The following is a 26,879-nucleotide window of genomic DNA, read 5'->3' on the forward strand; positions in this document are numbered from 1 at the left end:
ATAAAATATTGCATAGCGTTTTCTCACTATTTCCTTCGAACACCATAGTTTTTGTTTTATTTGCGTTAATTTTTAAGCCCATGCTCTTCATGCTTGCATTTTACATAGAAAATTCAGAGTGCGATAAGAATGTGCTCGCGCGCCGGAAAATTTTTGGTTGTAGATTTTATTCCTTGTTTGAAAATTTAATAATTAATCCATTTTTAGAAAATTAGTTTTGTGAGTTGAAAAATCATCATTGAGTTTGAATTCTTATTGAAAATTAATTTTTTTTTTTAAATTCATCATATTATTTGAAAATTTCTTTCTTTTGTTAAAAATGTAAATATTATGAAGAATATATTAGAATTCTTCTCTTATGGTAGGCAAATCATCTATTGGGTTGAAAAAGCAACTATTTGGTTTAAAATTAACTTTTTTTTGCTAACAATTCATATTTCTGGTTTAGAAATTAAACTACCTTGTAGAAAATTTAAATTTTTTACAAAAAATAACTTAAAATTTAAAAAGATTTCTAAAAATGTTTAAAGAAATGTGGATTGTTATATATTTTGAAACAAAATTTAGAAAACGTTTGAAGAGTTTCGAAAGATTACAAGGGTAAAAAAATGTATTTATCTATTTAAGGTATATCCAAAAAGAACATACGAGGATTTTTTTGGAATGAATTAACAAACAACGTAGTTCAACTTTCAACCAGTTAGTTGAATTTTGAAACAAAAAAAATTTATTTTCAACCAAGCAGTTGCATTTTCTGCAGAAAAAGACGAATTCTCAACCAAATAAATATATCTTTAACCAAATAGTTGAATTTTCATATAAATGAATGCATTTTTCAACTAAAAGTAGATCGATTTTGATCCAAAAATTGAATAGTTAGATTTTCATTAAAAAATTAAGTTTCATTTTAAGAAAGAAATTTCCAACCAAAAAGTTTAATTTTCATAAAAAAAATCATGTTAAACTACAAAAAATAAATTTTCAACAAAGTAGGTCAATTTTCAACCAAAGAGAAGCATTTTTGTACTAAAATTATAAATTTTGAACCAAAAAATGAATATTGAAGAAAGTAGTTCAACTATCAACTAGCGCGGAATTTTCAACGTGGAAGATGAATTTTCAAAAACAAAAACTAATAGTTGATATTGTAAACAAAAAAGGTTTTTATTTTTAATCAGAAGCAAACCTACGATGGACTCAATTATACTGATTTGTACCTGATTCTTGGAGAACATTTTTGACAATAATAATTAAAACCATTCGTGAAAAGGGGTCTAGCCACTAAATTATCAATTTTGAGAACAGTAAAAAAGTCAAAACTTGTATACGAGGACAAGAAAGTGTGGATAAAAATCTTGGTTAATTTCCGAGATTGTACAGCGGTTTTAATATTACAAATATTTCCCGGATAAAAACTTCTTGAAAAAAATGATTGATTTTGGGGATTTGGAAAGGGTTTTTTTATTGTTTAAAAAAATGATTAATTTTATCATAACAAATAAATTTAATACACATATTTGTGTTTTTCGAGAATTAAGAATGTTGTTCTTAAAATTAATTTTAAACCAACAGAAAATTACATATAGTTGCCCAGGCAACGTCTGAAGTAAGACCTGAACAAAATTAGATGCAGCAAAAGTGAGCGTATATGTCCTATACGCTAACTTTTTCTAATAATTTATAGAGCCTATATTACAGGCCTTATAGCTTATTTTCTCTCTAATGTGCTATTTTCAAAAAATAACACTTAACTCACATTTATTCATTTCTATTCTAATCTGATAACCGCATTTTACATTTTTATTTCCCTATTCCATATTTGTCGTTTAATTTATAACTTACGAAGAAAATACTCATATCTCCTTGATTTATACATAATTGAATAGTTTTGTTAACTGAACAAAACCTGGGGCCAATCAAATATTACGTAAGCATTCGGTAATCGTAGGAGAGGGGAGGGCTTACATATATTTTTAGATATTTATTAATTCGTAATGCTAAAAGACTCGGCAAAATTTTTCTCAGTTTTTCTCAGGGATTTTATTCCGTTTATAAAAGATCGTTAAAAATTTCACACAATTACAGTTGTCATATTTTAAAGTTAATGGCCAAGGAAAAAGAAAAATTGGTCTGGAGAAAATGAGGGAATTTTGAAAATGAAGTTTTTCAGTCACACTCATATAATATTCTTGTTGGTAATTTATCTGACTTTTATACCCATTTCTATTTATTATTTTTTTTTTGCAAATTTTGAAAAGTCATCCTTTTTGGCTTTAAATTCAACTGTTTTGTTAAAAATTCGTCATCTGAAATCTCTCTTGGTGTTGAAAATTCTCCTTTTTTCTTTAATTCGGCTTTTTGGTTTAAAAATTCATCTGTTTTATTCGAAATATTCTGTTTAAGAGTCCTATTTTTTGTTTGGAACCTCAAGTGGTTTTGATTATAAATTAAAATATTTTTTGGTTGAAAGCTTATCTTTTGTATTTGAAAATTCAACTGTTCTGATGAAAACATATATTTTGTTAAAAATTCCTCTTTTTTTAGAAAAATAATTCTCTCTGTTGAAAATTTATCTTTTTGGTTTTAAAATTAATTTTTGTTTTTGAAATATCAACTATTACATTTTTTGTTGAACATTCAACTATTTGATTAGAAATTCTACCATTTTGTTGAAAACTCGTCCTTTAAATTGAAAATTCGTCCTTTTTATTGAAAATTAACCTTTTATGGTAGAAAAGTCATCCTTTTTTTTGAAATAAATAAATTTGAAATTTTGAAATTTTGATCTGAAATTGTATTGTGCAATTCCATTTATAGAAAATTCTATCTGAAAACTATTACGAGGTTAAAATGTTTTTTTTTGTCGAAAATGCAAATGTTTTGTTGAAATTTCGTGCATGTGGAGAGAAAATTCTTCCGTTCGATGAAAAATTAATATTTTTATAATCAAAACTTAAGTCTCTTCTAAAAAATTGGTTCTTTCTGGTTGAATATTCAACTATTTGGTTAAAAATTCAACTGGTTGGTTAAAAATTCTTTTTGTTTGTTCTTGAAAGTTCAACTATTTTTTGAGAAATTCATCTTCCTTTTCGATTGAAAATACACTCTCTAAATCTGAGGGTTGGCAGCACTGCACCATGTCAATTTAACAATCATAATAAAATAATATTTTAGTACATTCAATCAAAGAATCATAGTAAAAACTTAAGATCCATCAATATTATCAAATATTAAAAAAAGTGATAAGTTTTGATGCTTTTAAATGACAAACCACTTCACATATTACTTTAATATCAAGATTGGACTGCCATGTACACATCCGTTAAGTAAGTACTTCCTATACAAGTCAGAGTATACACTGTTAAAAATGTTTAGAGTTCTACCACACATCTACCAGAATGCCACAATGCAAGCGTAAGGTAAAATTGCAACCATGGTATTGGAATGTCGAAATTGCAATACATGTATTGTAAGTGTTATAAATCGTGAAGTCATCGTCCAGCATTCCAATATATGTATTAGAGCGTTTGTACGACGAAAATTGTGCGCAAGGAAACTACGGAATTAATGGAATTCAAGGAAATCACGGAGTTCACTGAATTCAAGTAATTCCCGAAATTCACAAAATTGATTAAATTCACGAAATTCATAACATTCATGGAATTCACAGAATTCATGGAGAGTAAGATTATTAAAGAAATTCATCAAAATGACAGAATACGCGGAATTCATAGACATAAAGGGAATCGAGAAATTTATGGCATTCATGAAACTCACGGAATTCAAGATATTCAAGGAATTCAAGGAATTCATGGTATTCTAGAAATTCGCGAAAATCATGGGATTCATTGGATTCGCGAAATTCGTGGAATTTAATGAGTTGAAGGAATTCATGGAATTGATTGAATAGAAGGAATTCAATTAACTGAAGGAATTCGAGAAATTCACTGAAATCAAGGAATTCACGAATTCATCTAGTTTATAGAATTTATGGAATCCACGAAATCTACGGAATTCATGTAATTTACGGAATTCACGGTATGCGCTTAATTTACGGAACTCACGAAATTCACAGAATACCCTTAATTTACGGAATTCTCAGGATTGATTGTAATAAGGAAATTTATGGAATTCAAGGAAGTCACGGAATTCATGTAACACCCGGAATTTAAAGAATTCATGCAATTGGCGGAATTCACGGAATTCAATAAATTGACGGAATTCGCAGAATTTATAGAAATAAAAGAATTCTCAGAATTCATGCAACACCTGGAATTCATGGAATTCAACGATTTGAAGGAATTCATGGAATTTATCGAATTCGTTGAATTGGAGGAATTCACGGAATTCATAGAAATAAAAGAACTCGGAATTCATGTAACACCCGGAATTCATACAATTAATAGAATTCCAAGAATTTCATGAATTCCTTTAGATCCATGAATTCCATGCACTCCATGAATTCCACCCGTTTCATGAATTCTGTAAATTTCTTTAACTCTTTGAATTCCGTAAATTGCATTAATTCCGTAAGTTCCTCGAATTCCGGGAATTCCGTCAATTCTATGAATCTCGTGAATTCCTTGTATTCCGTGCATTGCTCGAATTCCTCGAATTCCGTTAATTCCGCGAATACCAGGCGTTATATGAATTCAGTAAATTCTGTGAATTCCACAAATTCCTTTAATTGCATGAATTCCTAGAATTCCACAAATACGCGCGTTATGCACTATACATTAAAAAAAGTCTTGGCTCTGACAGAAATTTTTTTGCCAGGAACAAGTGTTCTCAGAAATGATTTACATTTGTTGTTCTAATTTTTCGCTCCAACAGGCGGAGAGATATCCAGCTACTAGACTTCCAATACATGTAGTGGAAGTTTCCAACATAAATTTTTAACAGTGTATTTTTCCTGCAGTTAATTCAGCAGACTTACAGCTTAAGTAAAAGAGTAACAACAACGCTTAACTTAAAAAATTAGAGGTTATGCTTCACATGATTTACACTGGTGTTACTGAACTGATATGTAAATAATTCCGAAATCACTGATTCATCTGTGAAATGTTTAACTACTATTTCCATCAGTGAAATTTTAACTGATTCATATTAAGAAAGCATATTTTTTTAATGCACCTTTAACTTTCTTGCAAAAAAATCATTTATTTCTTTGTAAACTCAACAGTTTGGTTAAAAAAGCAACTTTTTTGTTGCTGAAAATTTAAATATTTTTGTGAAAAAGTTTTCTTTTTTTTATCAAAAATGCAACTGTTTTGTTAAAATTTTGTCCTTATTTATTGAGAAATCATATTTTATGGTAGGAACGTCATCCTTTTTAGTTCAAATAAATAAATTTGAAATTCTAATCTGAAATTGTATTATTTCATTCTGGTTTTAAACGATTCTACCATTAAATATTACAAGATTAAAATGCTGGTTTTTTGAAAATTAATGGTTAGGAAGAGTGATAAGTTGGTCAGGGAAAAATCAGAGAATGTTAAAAATGAAAATTTTCGGCTACTTCGGTTGATCCGGCCTCTTAATTCCTTGTTTAAAGTCTGAAAAAAATCTTGGGTTACTGGGGCGACTGCTAGGGCGTCTCGTGGAGCTGAAAGTGGGGCTGCTGAAGGCACAGGTGACGTCGTCGAGGTCGGAGTTGGAGGCCGAGCTGGAGCTGCTTGAACTGCTCATAGCTGGTGGATCAACCTCAGGAGCAGGCGTACGACCATCCGCAGCCATTTGCTCCAAGTGTCTGTCGGCTAGTCTCCATACGCATTTGTGTTTTTTATCATATACAGCCACGAAACCTCCCTCGTCATGTAATGGTGAAGTCGTACCTTGATCGTTCCATCCAACTGTGAAGGGACCCTTTTTTACTAACATTGTTTGTTTGTCGCAAGGTATCCTAATTGATTCTGAAATTAACTTCCCTAACGTCTTCAATGCTTCTGGAGGGTTAGATGGATATCGTGAGTTTCTAAGAGGAGAAATTAAGTGTCTATGAGACAAAAACCGATCTATGCGTCGTTCTCCAGGAGGTAGTTGCTGAGAATTTAATTCTGTAAAAAAATAAAAATTGGTCAATTTTCTACATAAAAAAATTCTCCTGACGAAATATCTCAAAAAATTCGCACACGTTGTTAAAAAACCTGATTTCAATGTCGCTTTAGGTTATCATGGTAGGTAATTCTGTAAATCAGGGAAAAGTCAGGTAATTTTAATGGCGAGTAAAAGTCAGGGAGTTTTTAAAAAATCTTGCAAAAGTCAGGGAATTTCTCTAAGAGGCACTTTAAAAACACTGTCAAGGAAAATAAATTTTAATTTATTATAGTTTTCTTCCATTTACAAAAGATTATATTTTTCAAATGTTACAGTATGAAGATTCTGGCATTTGAATATTAATGGTTAGGCAAATGAAAAATTGGTCAGGGAAAAATGAGGGTATTTGAGCATGAAGTTTTGCTGTCTCCCTGATATAGTATTCTTGTCAGTAATTTATTTGACTGGCATTTCTATATCTATTTATTTTATTTTGCATTTGCTTCCTTTTGACCTTTAGTTGAAAATTCATATTCTGGTGTTGAAAATTATACTAAAATATTTCTTGGTTGAGGGTACAAGTATCTCCATGGTCTCGGAAGTGTCTATTAGTGTTGGTCCACAATAAACATAAACTACGGCCAGTAGACAAAAACTACAATACCTTCCTTTCATTATTATTTCATCTGGCCAAAACCCTAACACCAATTTATGTACAACTATATTATTGAAAAGTCATATTTCTTTGTTGAATTCGAATGTTTTTGATTAAAAAGTAACTTTGTTGTTGTTGAAATATCTACTATTACATTATTCATTAAAAATTCATCTTTTTTGTTTGAATATTCAACTTTTTGGTTTGATGCTTCCTGTGTTTTCGATGAAAATATAACTTTTTGTTTGAAAATGAACATTTTTCTTGAAAATTCATGATTTTGTGTGAAAATACAACTTTTTTGTTTCGCAACTGAAAATGTTGTATTTTTTAAAATTCGTCTTTTTGGTTGGAAAATTCATAATTTTAGTTTCAAATTTATCTCTTGGGTTGAAAATTTGACTATTTTGTTGAAAATTCGTTTGCTTTGCTGTTGATAATTAAGCTTTTACTGAAAACCTATCTTGTCCATTTTTGGTTGAAAGATTATTTTTGTCACTTAAAAATTCAACTATTTGCTTGAAAATTCATGTATTTTTATAGTTCGTCTTTTTTTTAAATCTTCTTGGTTGTAAATTCGTATTTCCCGTTCTAAACTTTGTCTCTTCTGGTGGAAATTTTGTCTTGTTTTGTTTAAAATTCAACTATAACACTTCTGTTTTGTTTGAAATTGAACTATTTTGTTCAAAATATAGCGGCTTTTGGTTAAACGTGTTGGTTAAATCCAACTTTGAATCATTTTGTTACAGATTTGTGTAAAATTTGACTCCCCTCCCCCCGTTTTGATCAAATGTCCACGTTTTGAGACCCCCTGAATCCGAAAAACAGGTTTTTACGAATGTGTCTTTATGGCTGTGTGTGTGTGTGTGTGTGCCTGAATCTGCGTGTGGGTCTGTAGATTTTTAGTTTGTTAGCATGATAACTTTCGAAATAATTGGCAGATTGAATTGGCCTTTGGTATACTCTTTTCGTGTCCTAAAATAAAGGTCAAGTTCGTTAGCCAGCCATTTTGGACAAAAATTTACAAAGTGATCGAATTCGGAAAATTTTTGAGACCACTTTTTTCAAAATTCAAAATTTTTCTGTACAGATATTCATAGTATTCAAATAGACGAACAATTCATCATAATGACTTTTTTCTATAAAATCAAAATTTACCAGAGTTATAGCATTTACAAAATTCCAAAAAAACACACGAAAATAAAAAATTTTAAGCCAAATAACGCACGATATGGAAAAAAGTCAAGAAAAGAAAAAAATTTCTTTTTTAATGCCCTAGAAGATTATCTTAACAACTTTTTGAATTTTCTTGAAAAAACGAATTTTAGAAGAAAAAATTATTTAAACAAATTCCATTTGTTTTAATAATTGAACATTAATTAACTAATGATAATAAATATTCCACTGGACCAATATTATTAATTCTAAGTGAAATAGATGAGAATACAGTGTTGAAAAGTTCGATTTCATGACGAATTGACATTTTTGCCTTTAAGGGTAGTTTTTAGGTACTCGTGGGCGTGTAATAGGGTGTCAAACTTATATGTCAGATACATGAAATTCTTCGTTGGATTTTACATGGGAAACCTTAAGTCAAAACCGGCACCTGTTAGAATAAAAAAATGAAAAAATAAAAAATTAGGGAATTTCTTTTTTCGGATTTGGAAAAATGTGGGGGGGGGGGGTCGTAGCCCCCTAGCATGCAAAAAAAGTTTGCCATGCATTTTTGGACCGCTCTAGTGTAGACCGTATGTGCTGAGTTTAAATCGTAAAAATAAAATTGGAAATGAGTAAATTCAGTTTTTAAAAAACCGGCAGAAGTTGCAGTAAAATGTTTAATAACAAATTTTTTTTAAGAATGCGCATTTCTTTAAACTAGATAATGAAACTACGTCTGTTTTAATATCAATGCATGTTATGAATTAATAATATACATTTATGGAAATGATATACAAGTTGAGATACAAATTTGAGTGCGAAGCACGAGATACGTGATGGGAATGTCGAAGGAGCTTTAACAAAAAAGAAGTAACTATCACAAAATTACTGTTGTAGATGTTTTGACCTTTAGTTTTAAAAAATCCGTGCACAAGTGTAGGGAATATACAAAGACCGAGAGCCGAGCGCGAGATAAATAGATTATCGAGCGCGGAGCGGGTGATAAACATATTATCGAGCGCGAAGTGCGAGAACTAACAGTCGCGCGCTTTAAAACCTGGTATATCTCGAGAATTCTTCTATCAAGTTTTCTTTCTTTCTTTTGCAAATCCTTCGGAAAAAATATATATTGAGTCAGTGCCGTACCATTAAAAAAAATTCAAACTGTTTTGTCGAACATTCGTCTATTCGAACATGAAATTCTTTCTTTTCGATTGAAAATCCACCTATTTTTTAATGAACATTCAACTGTCTTGTAAACAATTTATTTCTTTGTTTAAAACCTTGAATATTTTTTTAAAAATGTATCTATTTTGTTAATAAGTCATATTTCTTAGTCAAAATGCAACTGTTTTGTTGAAGATTCGTCCTTTTGGATTAAAAATTGATCTTTTATATGGTAGGGAAGTGAACTCTTTTTTGGTTAAAATAAATAAATTTTGTATTTTAATCTAAAATTTTACTATTCCTTTTGTAAAATATTTTATGTTAAAAATGTTACGAGGTTAAAATGCTGGTCTTTCAATATTGATGTTCAGGAGGAATCAAAAATTGGTCATGAAAAAGTCAGGGAATTTTGAAAATGAAGATTTCGCCCACACTCTGATTAAATTTTGAATAACTTTAAATTTCTCCATTTATGAAGCTTGAAATTTAAAAATAAGATCTGTTGCTAACTCTTAATTTGTTCATAATAGATTTGCATTGAATTTGTGATAATTATAGTTACGAAATATTTAATTTGTCTTGCAAATGCAGATTGTAAAATATGCGGTAAAAACGTATAACTATAAATCAGCGCTATTTATCTTTGATCTAACCATACATATGGTTAGAAACGAAATTATTGTAAATATTATTTTCAATGATTGACATATATAAATTGTTATTATATTATACAGCTGAATAAATATTGTTGGATTTCTTAATATGAGGCTAATGAAATATCATTAATTTTGACAGAGGTTTGAATTTTATAATTGATTTAGGAGTATACCTTGCAATTAAATAGATTATAAGCGCCTGTTTCAAATTCAAATAAGAGGAAATTAATAGCATAAATATTTTTTATTTATTTTTTATTTGTTAAAACCCGGATTAAAAGTGATTTCATTTGTCCACATTTTCTAGCAGCAAACCATTTTTGCGTGAAGTTTCGATTTTGCATCTAATATTTCCTCGATTGTTTCAAGCGATTTCAACAGATTTTAATAGATCTCGAGTATTTTTAAAGGATTTCAAGAAATTTTAGTCCAATTTGAGAGATTACAAAGCATGATATGGGATTACAGGAAATTGACAAAGATTTTAAGTGATTTCATATTGGTTTCATATTGATTTTAAGATTTGAAAGACTTTCACATAATTACTATACATTGTAATCGATTTAAGAAAATTTTAAGACATTTTGATAGATTTTAGAAGGTGTAAAGCGTTTTGAATGTGTTTCAAAATATTGCAGGGCATATGCTTTATGAAAAGTTTTCTGATGTACCTTATATGACAAAAATTTTCAAAGTTTCAATAGATTCCAAAAAAGTTTTAAGAATTGCAAAGTATTGTACAATATTTTAGAGACTTTCGAAGTATTTTGAAATATTTTAAAAGCTTTTACAGCACTTTCAGAAATGTCCAAAAATCGTTTAAGATTTCATTCTCTATTAAAGAATTTTGAAGGATTTTCGCAAGGATTCTATGTATTTTAATTAATTTTAGACGATTTTAAGGATTTTTGAAGTATTTCCAAATATTTCAAGGGATGTACTTAATTGTATATTTACCAATGAAATTTAGGATGACCGTCCAAGCGAACACCTGGTTACCGAAAATTATCCTCATTTTTTTTTCTTCTAATAAACAGAAGAATTTGGCTTATATAGATTTTTTGGAATTATGTAACTATATATAAATGTTAATAATTCTACAAGATGTTTCAGTTTATATACTAGTCGCTATCTCAACCGTACTTACTTATAAGATTGTTTAACGAGGAAAAACTTGTTTATCGAATTTACCAGAAGTCTCTAAATTCCTTATCAATTTAGAGATATATATTAAAATGATGCTTACTATAATGTTGGAAGCCTTATTAGTTATTATGTTATCAGTTGTGTTTAACTGACATGTCAGCATAATAAACAGACATGACCTTGTAAAAATGTTGCCAAAAATTTTATCTACCTTTTAAATTAATAACTTTGTCTTTTTGGGAATTTTAGTAATACGAAACAGTTTATGGAGGATTTTGATCATGTAACTTTTTCTACTTTTTTTGAAAAAATGTGACTGAATAAAAATCGATTAATCGACTTTTTCCCTTCTTCTCAGAGGTTCCCTATACTTCGTTTAAATTTTAATTACAAGGAAACTTTTAAAACTAGAATTTTAAAACTAGAACATATTGTAACATTTTAATTGAGAACATTAATAATTGAATAATTTGTCATTAAACCTTTATATTTGAAGATTTTTATTTGAAAGTACATTTTTTAAACCAAGATAAAGTTTAAAAAACCTGATCATGCGACAAAATCACGCAAGGAGGCTTAAAAAGAATTATGTTCCTTAAAAAACTTAAAAAAAACAAATACTTAAAAAAAACAATTTGTGTTACAATAATTGCACAAAAAGAGTTAAATTAACAGAATTATGTTTTCAAATGACACTGTAAAGCGGTTTATTAGAAACAGATATATACAATTGAAAAAAGGGAGAAAAAAAGGTGACATCGAAACTATAATATTTTCCTTAAGGCCATGTGATGAGTGGGTCACGTAACCAGAACCCTACCTTACCGCCACTTTTTTTACTTCCCAACTTATATTCACACCAAACGTCACAAAAAGTTGAAAATTTGGTATACTAAACAAGAAGCACTAAGAATGGTGGGTCTGGTCTTAAACTTTAATAATTATAAAAAAAGTTTTTTGTTGTAAATAATTTTTTTTTGCTTCTTTTATAATTATTCAAGTTTAAGGTCAGACCTACCTTTCTTAATGCTTCTTATTTATTATCCCAAATTTTCAACTCGATGTAGCGCTTCGTGTGAAAATAAGTTGGGAAATAAGAAAGGTGGCGGTAAGATAGGAAACTGGTCACGTGACCCACTCGTCACATGGCCTTCATCCACTTTTTCCTCAGTACGACAATCTTTTAGGACCAAACTGGAATGGCTTTTCATCTCTCAATTCAATTTTCAATTCAGCCTCAACTTTTGGCTTCTCTGGTCGTGTAGGTCGAACGTATTCTCCCAAGAATAATGTCTTACATTTTTGTTGATGACACAATGAAATTTCCGGATTAATGTCTATACAATCAGATTTCCCATAACTAGTTGCATCAACTTCCACATTCAAAATTTCACGAGCTACCTCTTCGTAACTTTCCTCGCAGTCTATCAGCTTAAGATCAAACTTTAATAAATTAGAATCTTTAATTCTCGAGAAATATAAACCTTTAGAATCAATTACCTTAATACAATTAGGCTTTACAAATTTTTTAAAAATAAAACTACACCAAACTCTCGCTTTCAGTCACCCCGTTCTCAGCCTTCCCAAAACTGCTGGCTCACGCAGTTTCTCAGGGGAGTAGGGCGAGAGCGGTTGCGACATTATATATATATATATATTGCACCCGCTCCCAGCGAATTCGAAAGAAAATTTCAGCCACAACCACGTTTCACGACTATGAGATAGGTGGTTACAGTCTGTAACGGAATCAATACGACGATCCGGCAAAAGTTTCGTGCACCCTAAGAACACAAGCGACCCAAGGACTACCGCCTTCTGCATTTTTCCCACAAGTGTTTTAGCATATTGTTGACACGCAGGGATGCTTTTCAGGCTATTAACGAGTGAAAGCTTGGCACCTCCAAGAGCGCCGATGATAAGGACGATTAGTTTAAGAGAATATTCCGGGTACAATCGTTGGAACTCCCTCATAAGGTCATACCTGTCTTTCTTTTAATTCTCCTTGTCTACGATGTTTTTGTCAGCTGGTGCCGAAAATTCGATAACGAACATGGTTCGCTTCTCGGAGTCAAGAAGAACCATGTCAGGCCTCGGGTGTGCAACAGAAACAATTGTCGAGAATATAAAGTTCCAGTATATGCGGCACTTCCCATTCTCGAGAATTGACTCGATTTCCCTAGGAGCATTTAGATAAGGGATATTAAGGTTAATGCCGTAAGAGTGACAGAGGTGGTAATAAAGCACCCTTAGTTCCACATTGTGCCTTTGGTATGTTAAGGTGGATTAGATTTGATGCATTTTGCTCACCCCTAATACTGAAGTCAAGTCCGAGTGTTTCAGCAGCCTCCTCCGCTGCTTTGTACAGAAATGCTCCTTTGCCTACTTCCTCGTGATTCCTGACCATTTTAAGAAGAGGGTCTCTTCCATTTGCAACTCTATGTGCTGTACCCAGAATAATCCTGTTGTAAAGACATTCAAGACTCAATATTCCGCGACCCCCTTGACGGCGTGAGATGTACAGTCGCGGAACGGAAGACTTAAGATGCATGCTTTCGTTCATGTGCATAATCTTCCTTGTCCCGATATCAAGGGATCTTAGGTAGTTCTTCGTCCATGGAACCACTCCAAATGAGTAGAGTACTACCGGTACCGCAAGCATGTTCGTTGCAGATACTTTGTTCCTCGCCGATAGTTCGGAAGACCAAATCTGCCGGATGAGACGTTTGCATCTGTTTCGGAGAGTATTCTTTATAGATGTCACATCCTGAATGCGGCTCTGTGGAACGCCCAGGTATGCATAAGTCTCTCCAGCCCAAAGGTGTCGTATAGCGCTTCAATCGACGAGCTCAGGGTCTTCAGGGATGCCATTAAGTTTTCCTCGCTTCAAATAATTCTTGGCGCATTTGTCTAACCCAAATTCCATCCCAATTTCCTTAGTATATTGTTCGACATTCCCTAGAGCTAGATGTAGTTGCTCTTTGTTTTTAGCATAGATCTTAAGATCGTCCATGTAAAATACATGAGTGACCTTGTACTTTTGATCTGCTGGTTTGCCGCAAAAGTACCCGTCGGACTGGCAAAGTGCTAGAGATAGTGGCAATAATGTAAGGCAAAAAAGGAGTGAGCTCATGGTGTCGCCCTGAAAAACACCTCTCTGAAAGGTGACCTTGTTGTCACACCATTTTTTCCAGATGAGAAAGTAAATCTGGTTTTCCAAAGCGGCATCAATCTCTTTATGCACCTAACGATTTGCGGATGAACCCTTAAGCTATCCAAAAGACAGATAATAAGTCTATGGGAGGTCGAATCGAAAGCTTTCCGATAATCAATCCAGGCCATCGATAGGTCACGCTGGTAGAATTCTGCATCTTTGCAGACACAACTATCGATGAGCAGGTTCTCCCGACATCCCGCTACGCCTTTCTTTGAGCCTCGTTGTTCATACATTTCTTGCCACACAGGTTCAATTGCTCGAACAATCCTATCATTTAGGATAGCTGTGAGTATTTCATACAGTATGTTCAGAGAAGTGATTGGCCTGTAATTTTTCGGGTCAGCTAAGTTACCTATTTTCGGCGGGAGTATTGTGCGCCTTTCTTCCAACCACTCCGGAATCAGCTGTTCCGACTTTAAATATGAGGTGATAATACGGGCCAAATGTTGAAGGAAACTTCTTCCACTAGAAGGTTTTGATACAATCTGGTCCCGAGGGGAAATTGTTTTTCATCCCTCTTAATACATTATTTCACCTCCTTAGTAGTGATGGGTGGGCATTCTTCATCAGGTGTTATGAGGGCATCACACGGCTTCTTGAAGCTATTTATATTTTCTGACTCTTCGCCCAGTCTATGCAGCACTTCGTAGACTTCTCTCCAAAATATTTCGACCTCCTCTGGTTTGGGCGGGTGGTCGACAGTAACTGGAAGGTCTTGGAAGAGTCGAGATGGGTCGGAGAGAAACTGTTGATTTTTTCTGACCCACCTCTCCCTCCGCTCTAGACTTCTCTTAGCGTCAGATAGTATCCGTATTCTCTCAAAAATATGCTGCCTGATGGTCAGCAGCTTTGACTTGTTAAGTGTGTGATAATGGGTCCGGTGTTCGCGCGCGAACTTTCGAACCTTGGCGGTGAAATTCCTGCCAGATATGATGTAGTCAATCACACATTGAACGCGGGACGCGTACTGTCTTGCCCAGCCTATCTTTATGGCAAGTTGGTGCATTCGTCTTTTGGTCTTATGATCAACCGTTGGTTTTGTTTTACGATTCGCATCGGCCAAAGCTCTCGCTGCATTATACACACAATAATTGATAGCCCAGAAGTCGAATTCTTCGAAAAAATATCTATGAAGCTCGTCATCCATGTCAGCCAGATCTTTAGGCTTGAGAGAAACCTTGGCGTTGATGTTTATCCGGGTCATAAAGCATCACTCTTCGTCTATCAGATGCCTGCCCGCAGTTGGGCTTAGTGTCGCATCTCTTTCTCTGTTGCCGGCTTGTTCTAGCTGTGGTAGAGTAGGCGTTCCGCTTACATAGTCCCTTTTTTAAGGTAGTTCGGCATGGTTTCACAGACGTTGATGCGAAAAGTGCGATAGCTCCGGGTGTTTTTGCACTACTTCCATCGCAGCACTCTAGCAAGCCGTGATTCAGTCGCTTCGTCCACCTAAAGGTCCCAAGATTCCAACGATCCATCACATTGAATCCATCTTCATGGGCTCCCCCAGCTCTAGAGTGGGCGGCATTATTGGCCGACCCATTCTCGGGAGCCCTGCGTGTTCTGTTGTTCTGAACCGCACTTACTACAACTACGTTTGGTGTTGTCATTGTTGTTCCCACGAGAAGCTGGGGAAAGGGGTTCGTCAATCCTTGTAGAGCCCCGCATGCAAGGATAAGACTGCGTAATCTGAGAGGTCGCCCGGTATCCCAGAGTCCCGTACTACTATTGGCGAGAAAACTATAGGCATCTGCTTTTGAAGCTTAACAACTCAGTCAAAAACAATGCTAGCGCAACAAAAAAATAGTCACTCAAAAGCTGAAAGTGTTGTACGTTAATAAGCTTGAAGACGTTTATGTAAAAAAATTTTTGTGCTTAGCAGAATGAAAAATGTATAAAAAGTAAGGTTTTTTGGGTACATTTAAGAACAGTCAAGTTTAGAGCATTATTTCTTATACGATGGGCGATGGAAAAAATTTGAAAAAAAATCATGAGTATGAGGAAAACTGTTGTGAACCAGTTGCAATTGAGAAACTTAAAAAATAATAAAAATTGTTGCTTAAAAACACAAAAATGTTCAACTATATTATCTTCAATTCTAATGCAGATATTAAAGCGATTCAAACTGCAAACTGTAATTGATAAGCTCTGTATTTATTTTTAATCACCCGGAAGGATGTGTTAGTCTTCATTTTTGTGAAAATCGCGATATTTTTAGACATTTTTTTTGTTGGAAAACAAGTGACAGAAAGCAGGGGGGGGGCCCGTTTTTTCTTTTACTGCCGACCGCTGGTCCCTTTTTTTGACCCGTGGTCAGGTGCCATATAAGCATTCAGAACTAGGGGTCGAAGAATGGCACCAGCGCTCGACAGTAAAACAAAAAAAGGCACCCCCCCTGCTTTCTGTCACTTGTTTTCCAACAAAAAAAATGTCTAAAAATATCGCGATTTTCACAAAAAGAAGACAAACAAATCCTTCGGGGTGATTAAAAATAAATACAGAGTCTATCAATTACAGTTTGCAGTTTGAATCGCTTTAATATTTGCATTAGAACTGAAGATAATATAGTTGCACATTGTTGTGCTTTTAAGCAACAATTTTTATTATTTTTCAAACTTCTCAACTGCAACTGGTTCACAACAGTTTTCCTCATACCCATGAATTTTTTCAAATTTTTTCCATCGCCCCTTGTATAAGAAATAATGCTCTAAACTTGACTGTTTTTAAATGTACCCAAAGATCCTTACTTTTTTTACATTTTTCAGTCTGCTAAGCACCAAATTTTTTGTACATAAACGTCTTCAAGCCCATTAACGTACAACACTTTCAGCTTTTAAATGAATGTTTTTTTGTTGTGCTAGAATTTTTTTGACTGAGTTGTTAAGCTTCAAAGGCAGATGCCTATAGTTTTCTCGCCGATAGTAGTCGTAAACTTGACTTGCACATGTATGTCAATTTTTTGTGAACTTCATATTTTTCGAAATGGAAGTTGCCGTAAATGATACTTGCCGCAATCTGACTGTAGTTTAATGGGAAAACTTTGTGTGATTTATATTTTTCTGATTATCTTTCAACTTTTTTCCGTGGTTTTTCTTATTTTGTCTGAATTATTCTCCTTGTTTGGTTTCAGATTTAAAGCAGAAGATGTTCAACGACAGAGATGAAGCTTCGGACAATACTGTGTGAGTACTTTTTAGATGTTTTATATTAATATTTGAAACAGTTCATTTTTGTAAAAATTCTAGTTATTTCTAATAATAGACGAAAAAAAGAAAATACAAAAATTGTTCAGCCGAAAAAGATCTATAATTTTTTTATAAGCGCTTATAATAAAAATAAATGTAAAATAAATCAAAAACTCGTCGGAAAAACGACACAAGCTACAATAACATTTGCTTTAGCAAAAATTTTTCTATAGCTTATATTTACAAATTTGCGAGAACCCCTTCACGCCAAAGGATGCGTATTTTTAGTTTAAATCGTGAAAAATAGCACTGAAAATAAACAAATTAATTTTAAGGAATAACGACGTAAGTTGCAATAAAATATTTAATAAACAAAATTTTTTTTATAGAATTCGCACTTTTTTAATTATAAAAACAAGTGAATGAAAATACGTCTGTTTTAATAGCAATGTATATTTTTAATTGTAATACAGTATATACATTTATTGTAATGATGTACATTTTCAGAGTAGTAAAGAATAAAATTGAATGCAAAATAATGAACAAATATTAAAGTAATCATGAAAAATAAAATTTGTACATTATTTTGCAATATCCGAATAAGCAGTATCAGTCTGATGTAAAGAAATAAATATAATATTCATTTGACATAAGAGAGTTGAACATAATGTAGAAAAGTTCGCATTTTCGACCAAATAGAGTGTGACTTATGAGATACGTGATGAGAATGTGGTCGTTCAAGCCGAAGGAGCTTGAGCAAAATAGAGTTGGCAATCACCAAATTACAGTTTTTGATGCTCAGACCTTTAATCTTTAAAGCTCTGTTCACAAATGTTGGGGAATACAAAGACCGAGCGCGTAGCGCGAGTTAAAGTATGATCAAGCGCGAAGCGCAAGATCCGAAAGATATGCACCCAAGACGCGCTCAAAGTTGCGAGCGTCCCCGCGCTGCATGCAGATTTTTTCCTCTATTTTTATCAAGCTTCCCTCTTTTAAATTAAGTATAATATTATATTTTTGGTGAAAAATTTATCTCTTTATTTTTAAATTCGACTTTTTGGTTGAAAAATTAATTTTTTTAAAGTTCAGCTATTCAACTTATTTGAAAGTTATATACTAATTTTATTTATAAGTTATTTGTAAGCTGTACTTCAATTCTGCTTGAAAACTCAACTCTACCTTTTAAAATGCAATGTCTTTTGAGATCAGCTTAATCTTTTTTGGTTGAAAGTTCAACCATTTCGTTGCGAATACAATATATTTTCACTTCAAATATTAAGCGTTCCATATTAAATTCAATATTGCACCTATAAATTAATTTTCAAGTTAATTTTATTTAAAAGAATTTGTTCCCTTAGTTATTAGTATTCCCTATTTTGGTGTAAAATAACTGTATTTGCTCTATTTTAAGATTATTTTGAGTATGATTGTCGTAACGAAGTTATTCTTCCATTAGAATGAATTAATTTGATAATACGGTCCAATAATAAGCAAAGGATTCAGTTGTCAAAAGAATCCTAATTTAATTCGTCAATTTTAAAATCAACGCATGTTTGGACTTTTCATTGCACTTCTTTTTCAAAAGTAAATACGGTAAATGCACCAGTAATCGTCGACTTAACCCAAATTGAAAATTAAAAATGCTTGTAATTGTATTTAAAACATAATTATAATTTTTACAAAGGACTTAACCAATTAAACCAGATACAGAAAAACTCAAGTTTGATCACTTAACAAGATATTCGATTGGAGTCCATTTTTATTCACGATTAAACGAAAGTATTGTGTTTTAAAAGGACAAAAACATAAACTAAAGTAATACATTAGAGTTAAAGCCAGTTTTACGTCAGTGGTTAATAAAGGCGGTTCTAGAATGGAATCTTAAATTAAATCATTGTATAAAGTTTATAGACAAATCGGTTTTAAAATGCTTTGATTCGCACTGATTATATACAAAATGTTGGAAATATGTTAAAAAATTATATTCTTCACAAAATTATTAAAACTAGTATTGTTCCAACTCTCGTAAAAAAATTGTAAAGATATTTTTATCAGGTGGGAAAAGAAAAGACTTATAAATGATAGCATGTCATATAGATTACAACCCATAATAGTGGTGTTTCTAATGCATATTCTCTCCTAATAGTTCATAAACCAGATTGAGAATGGCGTTTGACTATTTCTGCAATAGGTGCTTCTACTTATGATTGAGATAAATACGTTGCAGATTGTTTAAAACCAGTTTCTGGTAAAACTCAGGCGTTTGTAAAGAATGGTTGGGACTTAAGGTCATAGGGGAAATTCTTAAAAATATTAAAGTTCCTGATAAACAACTTAACAAAAATCACCAAAAATGAATTTTTAATTGCGTCTAGAATCGTTTTAAAGAATACAGTATTCTCTTTTAATAACTTTCAACTATATGGAGGATTCGATTAAGTTAACTATGAAAAAATAAGCAAATAATTCTATTGCTTATCTTGGACAGCCGTGGAATTTTGAGGAACATCCCTCCCCCCGAAACTGTCCACGTGGTCTATGGATAGCTCTTAGTTGTTCTGTAAAAAAATACAATCTGGTGTAGTGTATATAAAATGTAAATGTTACAATAAAGTTTATATTGGTAAGACAGGAAGGATTGTGAATTAGGCAAACAAAATACTGTTTTGTCACAACATGTATGGTAATTTGATTATTATTTTGATTTTGAACTTAAATTATTAAAATTGAGGTTGAGACAACAATATTCATAAAAGAAGAATCATTGAGTAAAACTGGCTTTATCTTTAATGTATTATGTAGGCAATGTTTGTCCTTCCAATACATAATACTCCGTATCGCTTTTAAAAATGTAGGTAAATTTATAATATTGAAGCCTCTTATAGATTTTTTGAGGCTTCAATTCAATGTGTATAACGACTGGTTTAACTAATGCCAATCTTCCTTCTTTAAAAATAAGAATTATTTTCTTTTAACTTTCGTTGTCGAAAAATTAATCTTTAGATTATTCCAAAAAGTTATGTTTCTTACGTAATACCGGCGAATTGAAATGTTTTTGGATTTCTCAATATTACTATAGGTGAAAAAAAATTATGTATAATTTTCTTAACTATAATTCTGAAATTTTGCCCAAGTTTATCATTTTTAATTACATTAATTTCAATTAGATTATAGTTAATTTTGAAGAAGAACTACAATGAAAAGTAGAAACGTACGTTGTTTTTAAAATTGACGAATAAAATAATAATTTTTTGACATTTGAATATATTTTTTATTGGACCGTATGACTAAATTAATTAATTTTGCGTGTGTGTCTGAGAGAGGTGTTGTTTTTAAACGTAAAAGAAAAACTTTATTTATTCTTATTTATTTATTTATTTATAAAAGTCAGCGAAATGTGAAAGTGGGATATTGTAGTAACCTTGAATAAGGAGAAAGCTTCATGAGTAGTTATAAATAAGAATGAAAAAATGTTGGTTATATAATAGAAATATTTGATCTATGCTTCCCCTTTGCTTAAAGTTCAGTCCGTTTTTGAGTGAAATTAAATATTATTGCGAGAAAAAGCCTTAAAATGTATTAATAAATAATAGGGATTGTATAAAAAGAACTTACCGATGTAAAATATTCTTAATTTAAGACTTTAAGACTTTAAGAATTTAAGAATTTAACCAAAAATGGAGTTTATATGATGAAAAACTATCGTTTTTCAACTTCTTCTAGATTATTTATTCAAACATAGTTTAAAAGTCAAAATACTCAGGTTTTTTCTTATGAAATAAATTTTAATGAAGGTGGGTTCTAAGGAAAATTTTCTCTATAAAAGACCTTAATAGATATATAAATTTTACATCCACATAAATTTGCTTACTATAATAATTATAAATATTTTAAAAAAATTTTATATGTTGGACTTACATAAAAAAATTCACTCGGACATTAAATCAGTCTTGCATGTTTATTTTCTTATGTCAATACGTAAGAATCGTGGTCAACCATTGCCCCATGAATAATCGACTTTCTATGAGGTAAATGCCCGCTGCAGCAGGGGTGGAGCTATTTTGAGCGAGTAATAAAATTCGTGTTGGAAAACGAGATTATTGAAGCAGAAGGAAACTCTTCTTCCGGTGAAGTTTGACATTTTTACTGCTCCCGGAAACACCTTTTTCCAAGAATTTAAAAATCCTAGTAGTTTGAATCTACAAACGCAAAGCCGAATTGGAGGATCCAGTTTGAAAACCAAGTCGTAAACATTTAACAACTGGTGGAAGCCTTTCCTTCTTTCAAAATCGACAGTCGAATATTCAGTTAAAAAAAAAAACCGTTAAAAATTCTCACAGGTAATCGATTGGTGAAAAATAGGACAGTTCTCATCCGGCAAGTGAGAAAGGAACTTTAATGGCCTTTTGGAGCTTAATCGATTTAGTCTTATTGAAATACGTATTATTATGAGATTGTAATGAGATTTTTGCCCTCTTTCAGAATTTTAATTTGGTTAAGTTTTCCTTTTGGCTGAACTGATGATGTTCCAAATAGCCCTTACCTTCAATTTTTTTAAACGAGAAGCTTGAAAGGAGAAGGAGTTTCACCAACATTATTTCTGTGGATAGACGAAGGGTTGCCCCCTCACGACAAACTGAAAAGGGGAAAGTGTTTGACCGCCATTATTTTTAGGGCCGAGCAAAGGGTTACCTTTCCATTTTTGTGGATAGACAAAGAGTTGCCACGCCTCCACGAAAAATTGAAAAGGGAAAAGAATTTGACCAACATTATCAGGGTAAAATAAATGGCAGCGTGCCCAGAGGCAGACCGCAGAAAGAATGGTTAGAATTTGTGAATGAGATCCTAGTTAGAAGAGACATAAGAAGCCACAGAAACACGAGAGCCGGAATGAAAAAATGTATGGACGTAAAAGAAGTGGGGAACCTTACATAACGACTTTGTGAGGATCTTCACTTGGAGTGATTGCTAGAGAGATTGATCAGCACCTGGGTTCCAGCAGTGTTACGGAACGAACGTGTTACTTAAATAAATAACACGATAATTCGGGATCAATTTAAAAATTCTATATCTCTTCCTCACTTTAATCCCTTCCCCACTGAGTGAGTTACGCCCCCCTCGAAAGGGAAATGTCTTAATGGTGTAATAATAATAATAATACTTGCCAAGGCCAGGCAAAGGGTTGCCTTTCCGTCCCCAACGAGAAGCTAAAAAGGGGAAGGGGTATGGTTAAAATTATTTCTGTGCATACTGGAGTTTCCAAAAAATCGAGTGTTAAACAATACATACGTTTTCGGCAGGGGCTAGTTAGACCTGGCATTTTCATCTTTATCATCAAGTGTCTCGAAAAGTTTCACTCGTACATAAAACTGGATGAAACCTAAAATGTATATCTTGGCTAAGTCTACAATCTAAGTTAGAGCTATTCGGAACTGCACCAGAATTTTCTGATAAATTGTCGATTTTCTACCAAGTACTCAAATTTTCAACGTTAAAAGATAAATTTTCACCAATAAATTTAATAGCTGATATTTCAACTGGAAAATATTTAAATGTTTAATCAAACAAAATACCTCAAGCTTAACTAAAACAGATTAAGTTTCAACCGAAGAGTTGCAATTTTTACAATGAAATTGATTTTGTTTCAATAAAAGCCAATTTTTAACAAAATACATACATTTTCAACCAAATAGTTAAACGTTTTCCCAAAAATCTAAGGAACGGTTAACAAAATACATGAATTTTCGACCAAATACTTGAATTTTCTACTAAAAAAGATAAATTTTTAATCAAAAGTGTAATAGTTAAATTTACTGTTTAAAAAATTAATTTTGAAAAAAAACAACTAATATTCAAGAAAATAGTTAAACTTTCAAACAAAGAAATTAGTTTTTAATAAATTAGATCAACTTTTGACCAAATAGTGGAATTTTATACGAAATTGTTCAATATTCGAGTCAAAAATACGAATTTGCTACTTAATAGTTAAAGTTACAAGCAATAAATGCGACTTTTAACCAAAAGAGATGAATTTTCAAACCAAAAAGCCAAATGTACAATAAAAAACAGTGGAATTTTGAACAACAAACAATTTTTTGGTGAAGAAAGAAAAAGAATTTTAATCAAATTGTTGAATTTTCAAGTCGAAAAGACGAATTTTAACAATATTTTGTATAATAATAAAAATATTATAAACATTAAAAAATTATTAGTGTTATTATAAGAAAAAACAGAAGAAAGAGGGATGGGAGTGTTTCAGAGCAAACCTAATGTATTTTTCTTGGTATTACTAATATTATTCTAGGTACATTACAAGTATAATACTGTTACTTTTTCTATTTAATGTGCTACATACAGTAAGCATTGGATTGTGCTTAGATTGTCTCTTTAACTTTTTTCAGTGATTCGCAAACTTTAAAATATCTTACCTAAGAAATCGTTTTGACTGCGAACCCCCATGTGCAATACAGCATAGAACAATTACTGACCCCCCCCCCCCTCTACCCAAAAGAATTTACGTAATTTATGCACGGCACACTCATCTTCAGTTTTTAAACACAACAGAAAATGTTCTTCTTTAAAAACACTCTCTGCGTATATTTTGTGATTAGGCTTTAGAGGGTTGCGCCGAAAGACTTTTGACCGGCGGCGGCGATTTGAGCAATTTTGATCGGCGGCCTTCTGCGCTTCTCGGTGACGGCGGAGCGGCGAATTGGTCTAGTTTAGTATTTTTTTAGTTAGCTTAGTACTTAGTTAGTTAGTTTAGTATTTTTTGTTTCGCAAACCACCGGATCACCCGGCGGAAAGAATTCCGGTACCATAAAAATATACCTAAGATTACGTCGGAGGGCCGATACGCCGCCGCGCCAATGGCGTTGAATTCGAATCAGCAGCGGCACGAGTTTGAAGCAAATTGACCCGCGGCGTGGCGCGGTGGCGCAACCTTCTATATATGCTATTTTATAATCTTTAGAAATTGGCAGAAAAAAATATCGATTCTTAGAGGGAATATAACATTCTTGAAATCCCTATACAAATGGAGTGCCTAATACATCAAAAAAGGGTTATCTATTCTGCTCTGAATAATTCATATGGGGTAGGTCATAGGAAAAAGGGAAGAATAAAATTCTTCATCCCCTAATCCTTTCAATCTCGTTTAAACGATCGCCTAAACTGCTCGTATGAATCGATCGATTGGAAAAGATGAGGTTCATCTTCCGGCAACATGAGCGAAGCCATCTGAATGATCCGATCGCGATGGAGCCGTTTGAAGGGAAATTATCCCCTAACTGAATGGTTTACGGTACATCGTAGAATGTAGGTGGCACTATGTTCTGTTGTGCACGGGCTTGGGCAGGTCTTGGGTCAAATTGGAGCTTCAGATATAATGCGCTATATAAAATACGCCATACACCATACAGAGGGTATTTTTTTGAATCGTCGATTTTCAAACCGTCACACATTCCTCGCAGTCTTAGCCGAAGCTGATCGCTCGGCATCCATCCAGTTGACTGGCGCCTGCCAAGCTACTCGTTTCATGAAGATGTGGATCAGGATCTCTTTTAACATTTAGACCATTTTGGTCCTCTTACTACTTCTCGGAATCGCCTTGAATGAACAAGGGCGGCTTCTTCATCTCCCGCAAGAAGTGGTACGGAGAAGGGGATCGAAGTCGGACACACATTTGTGCGAGAAATTTCGGATACGAGCTGCGGATGAAGGACAATGGGGTGCTTGGGGCGAGTTCCCATGATCCTCAGTGCTCACAGAATAGTGTCTCGTAACAGGTAGTTGTACGTATGTGTGCTCGCTCTATAGATCTCCCTGTTGAAAAGTTTTGATGGAATTTTATAAAAAAAAGAATCTAATACTTTTTAATCCGTTTTTTGTATGCACAATTTTAATTATTTCCTTTGCATTTCTCTCAAACGCATTTGATAGAAAGTCTATTAAAGTCAATAATTATTTTTATCGAAAGTGTTTTACGTTGTCCTGCTAAAAAGGCAATCATTTTCTATTAAACGACGTGCTTGATGTCCTAAACGTTAAAATGAACGACATTTTTTATCGATGATTTTCTAAATCAGAAAAAGAGCTACAATGTTTGTTTATTTATATTGGAAATAATTTATCATTGAAACAGAATTATGATGTCTATTTTAAATTGCAGCTGGAACAATATTTATGGGTAAAATAGAAATGGAAAAGAATATTTAGTTCAATTTTTATTATAAACAATAAAGCAAGAAAGTTTATGAGGAATAAACAATGTTCTTAATGATATAGGTACAGGGTTTACAATCGTTTTAGGACAAATAATAACACTGGCTGGCCTGGATAATTATTTATTAGCAAATTAAATCTCTAGACGATTTTTCCTTTTAAAATTAGCGATTTTTTAACAGTTCTTGGAGATTGCTTAAAAAAAGATCTAATCTCGATATCATCTCGATATAGATAATGCCCAAGTTTTAAATTTTTCTGAGCGATATAGATTTTGTGGTATAACTGTGGAAATTTATTTATTTAATTAAAAAGTCATTTGTTTGTAACGTTGTAATTTGCAAACGATTTATATTAAGAAAAAAATTGCAAGCGGCAAAAAAGTTTCCTAGATTCCGAAACATGGGATTTGATTCAACTCTGGTACCAAAACGATTTGATAGAAGTTTAATGAAAATATGATGTTAGAAAAGTATATAAGATTTCTCGATTGATGGAATTTTATAAAAACTTCCAAAACTGTTTGAAAAAATTATATTATAGAGGTTTGATAAGAAACTGTCGATAGAAAAGTATAAGATTTCCTAATCATAATTCTGTTTACTTTTTTCGGATGCCTACCAATACATTTTTTTATTCTAGGCCCAAAAAATTTGATTAACTGTACCATTTTCATTTTCATAATACCGAAAATCTATAAAATCAAATATAAATAATTAATAATTGTATTTTGCGATAGAAACATTTTAAAAACTTATTTTTGCGACTTGAAGAAAATATATTGTATTGCATAATAAAAAAATAACCAATTCTTTTTTTCACAACAAAAATTTGTTTTGAAAGAGTCTATGTAAAGCGAATAGGTTTGATCATTTTTTCTCCAAAGGATATTTCAAAGTATAAAATAAAGAAGAATAAAGAAAATCAGAGTAGTTTCAATTAATTACATTGAAACCGAGTGAATTAGGCCAGTTCGTGTTTTAGAGATTTAAAAAATGCGAAAACCTTCAAAAATATATGTTAAAGTGAAATCTTTGACAATCTATATTTTCTTCACTTAAAAAATAAGTATAGCCAAAGAATAAAAGAAAATTGATGATGCAAAGGTCTACTTTGCGTGAGTCCGGTGTGGATTCCACCATATGGATTTGTGTGTTTTAGTTTCAATTTGATGTCAAAACTGCAATTTTTATTCAAGATTTATTATCAAGAGCTGATTTTGTTCCATGCAAAGATTTTTTAGAATGATCAGTGGGGTTGATATTGGCCGTCAATAAGAAATTCATTTAAATAAATGAATAAGTTTAATTTTATTTTTTATTATATTTTAATTTTAGTAAAGTTTAATCAAACAGAATTTTAAAGAATCTTTCAAGGAATAAAATTAGCCCTTGTTCATTAGAGCTGGATAAGAATTTCAGCTTTTACTGAAAATTCAAGCG

General features: G+C 32.3%; 1 protein-coding gene across 2 annotated transcripts in view; it reads left to right on the forward strand.

Moving 5' to 3' along the window:
• Positions 1 to 26,879, forward strand: part of LOC117177323 (M-phase inducer phosphatase-like) — a 330,798-nt gene that overhangs the window by 89,586 nt on the left and 214,333 nt on the right. For both annotated transcript variants that reach the window (XM_033367941.1, XM_033367942.1), the window contains exon 3: positions 17,160 to 17,211. In XM_033367941.1, the coding sequence (XP_033223832.1) occupies positions 17,160 to 17,211 (52 nt within the window). The remainder of the gene's footprint in view (positions 1 to 17,159; positions 17,212 to 26,879) is intronic.

This window comes from Belonocnema kinseyi, chromosome 7 (assembly GCF_010883055.1).
Source record: "Belonocnema kinseyi isolate 2016_QV_RU_SX_M_011 chromosome 7, B_treatae_v1, whole genome shotgun sequence".
Classification (NCBI taxonomy): Eukaryota; Metazoa; Arthropoda; class Insecta; order Hymenoptera; family Cynipidae; genus Belonocnema; species Belonocnema kinseyi.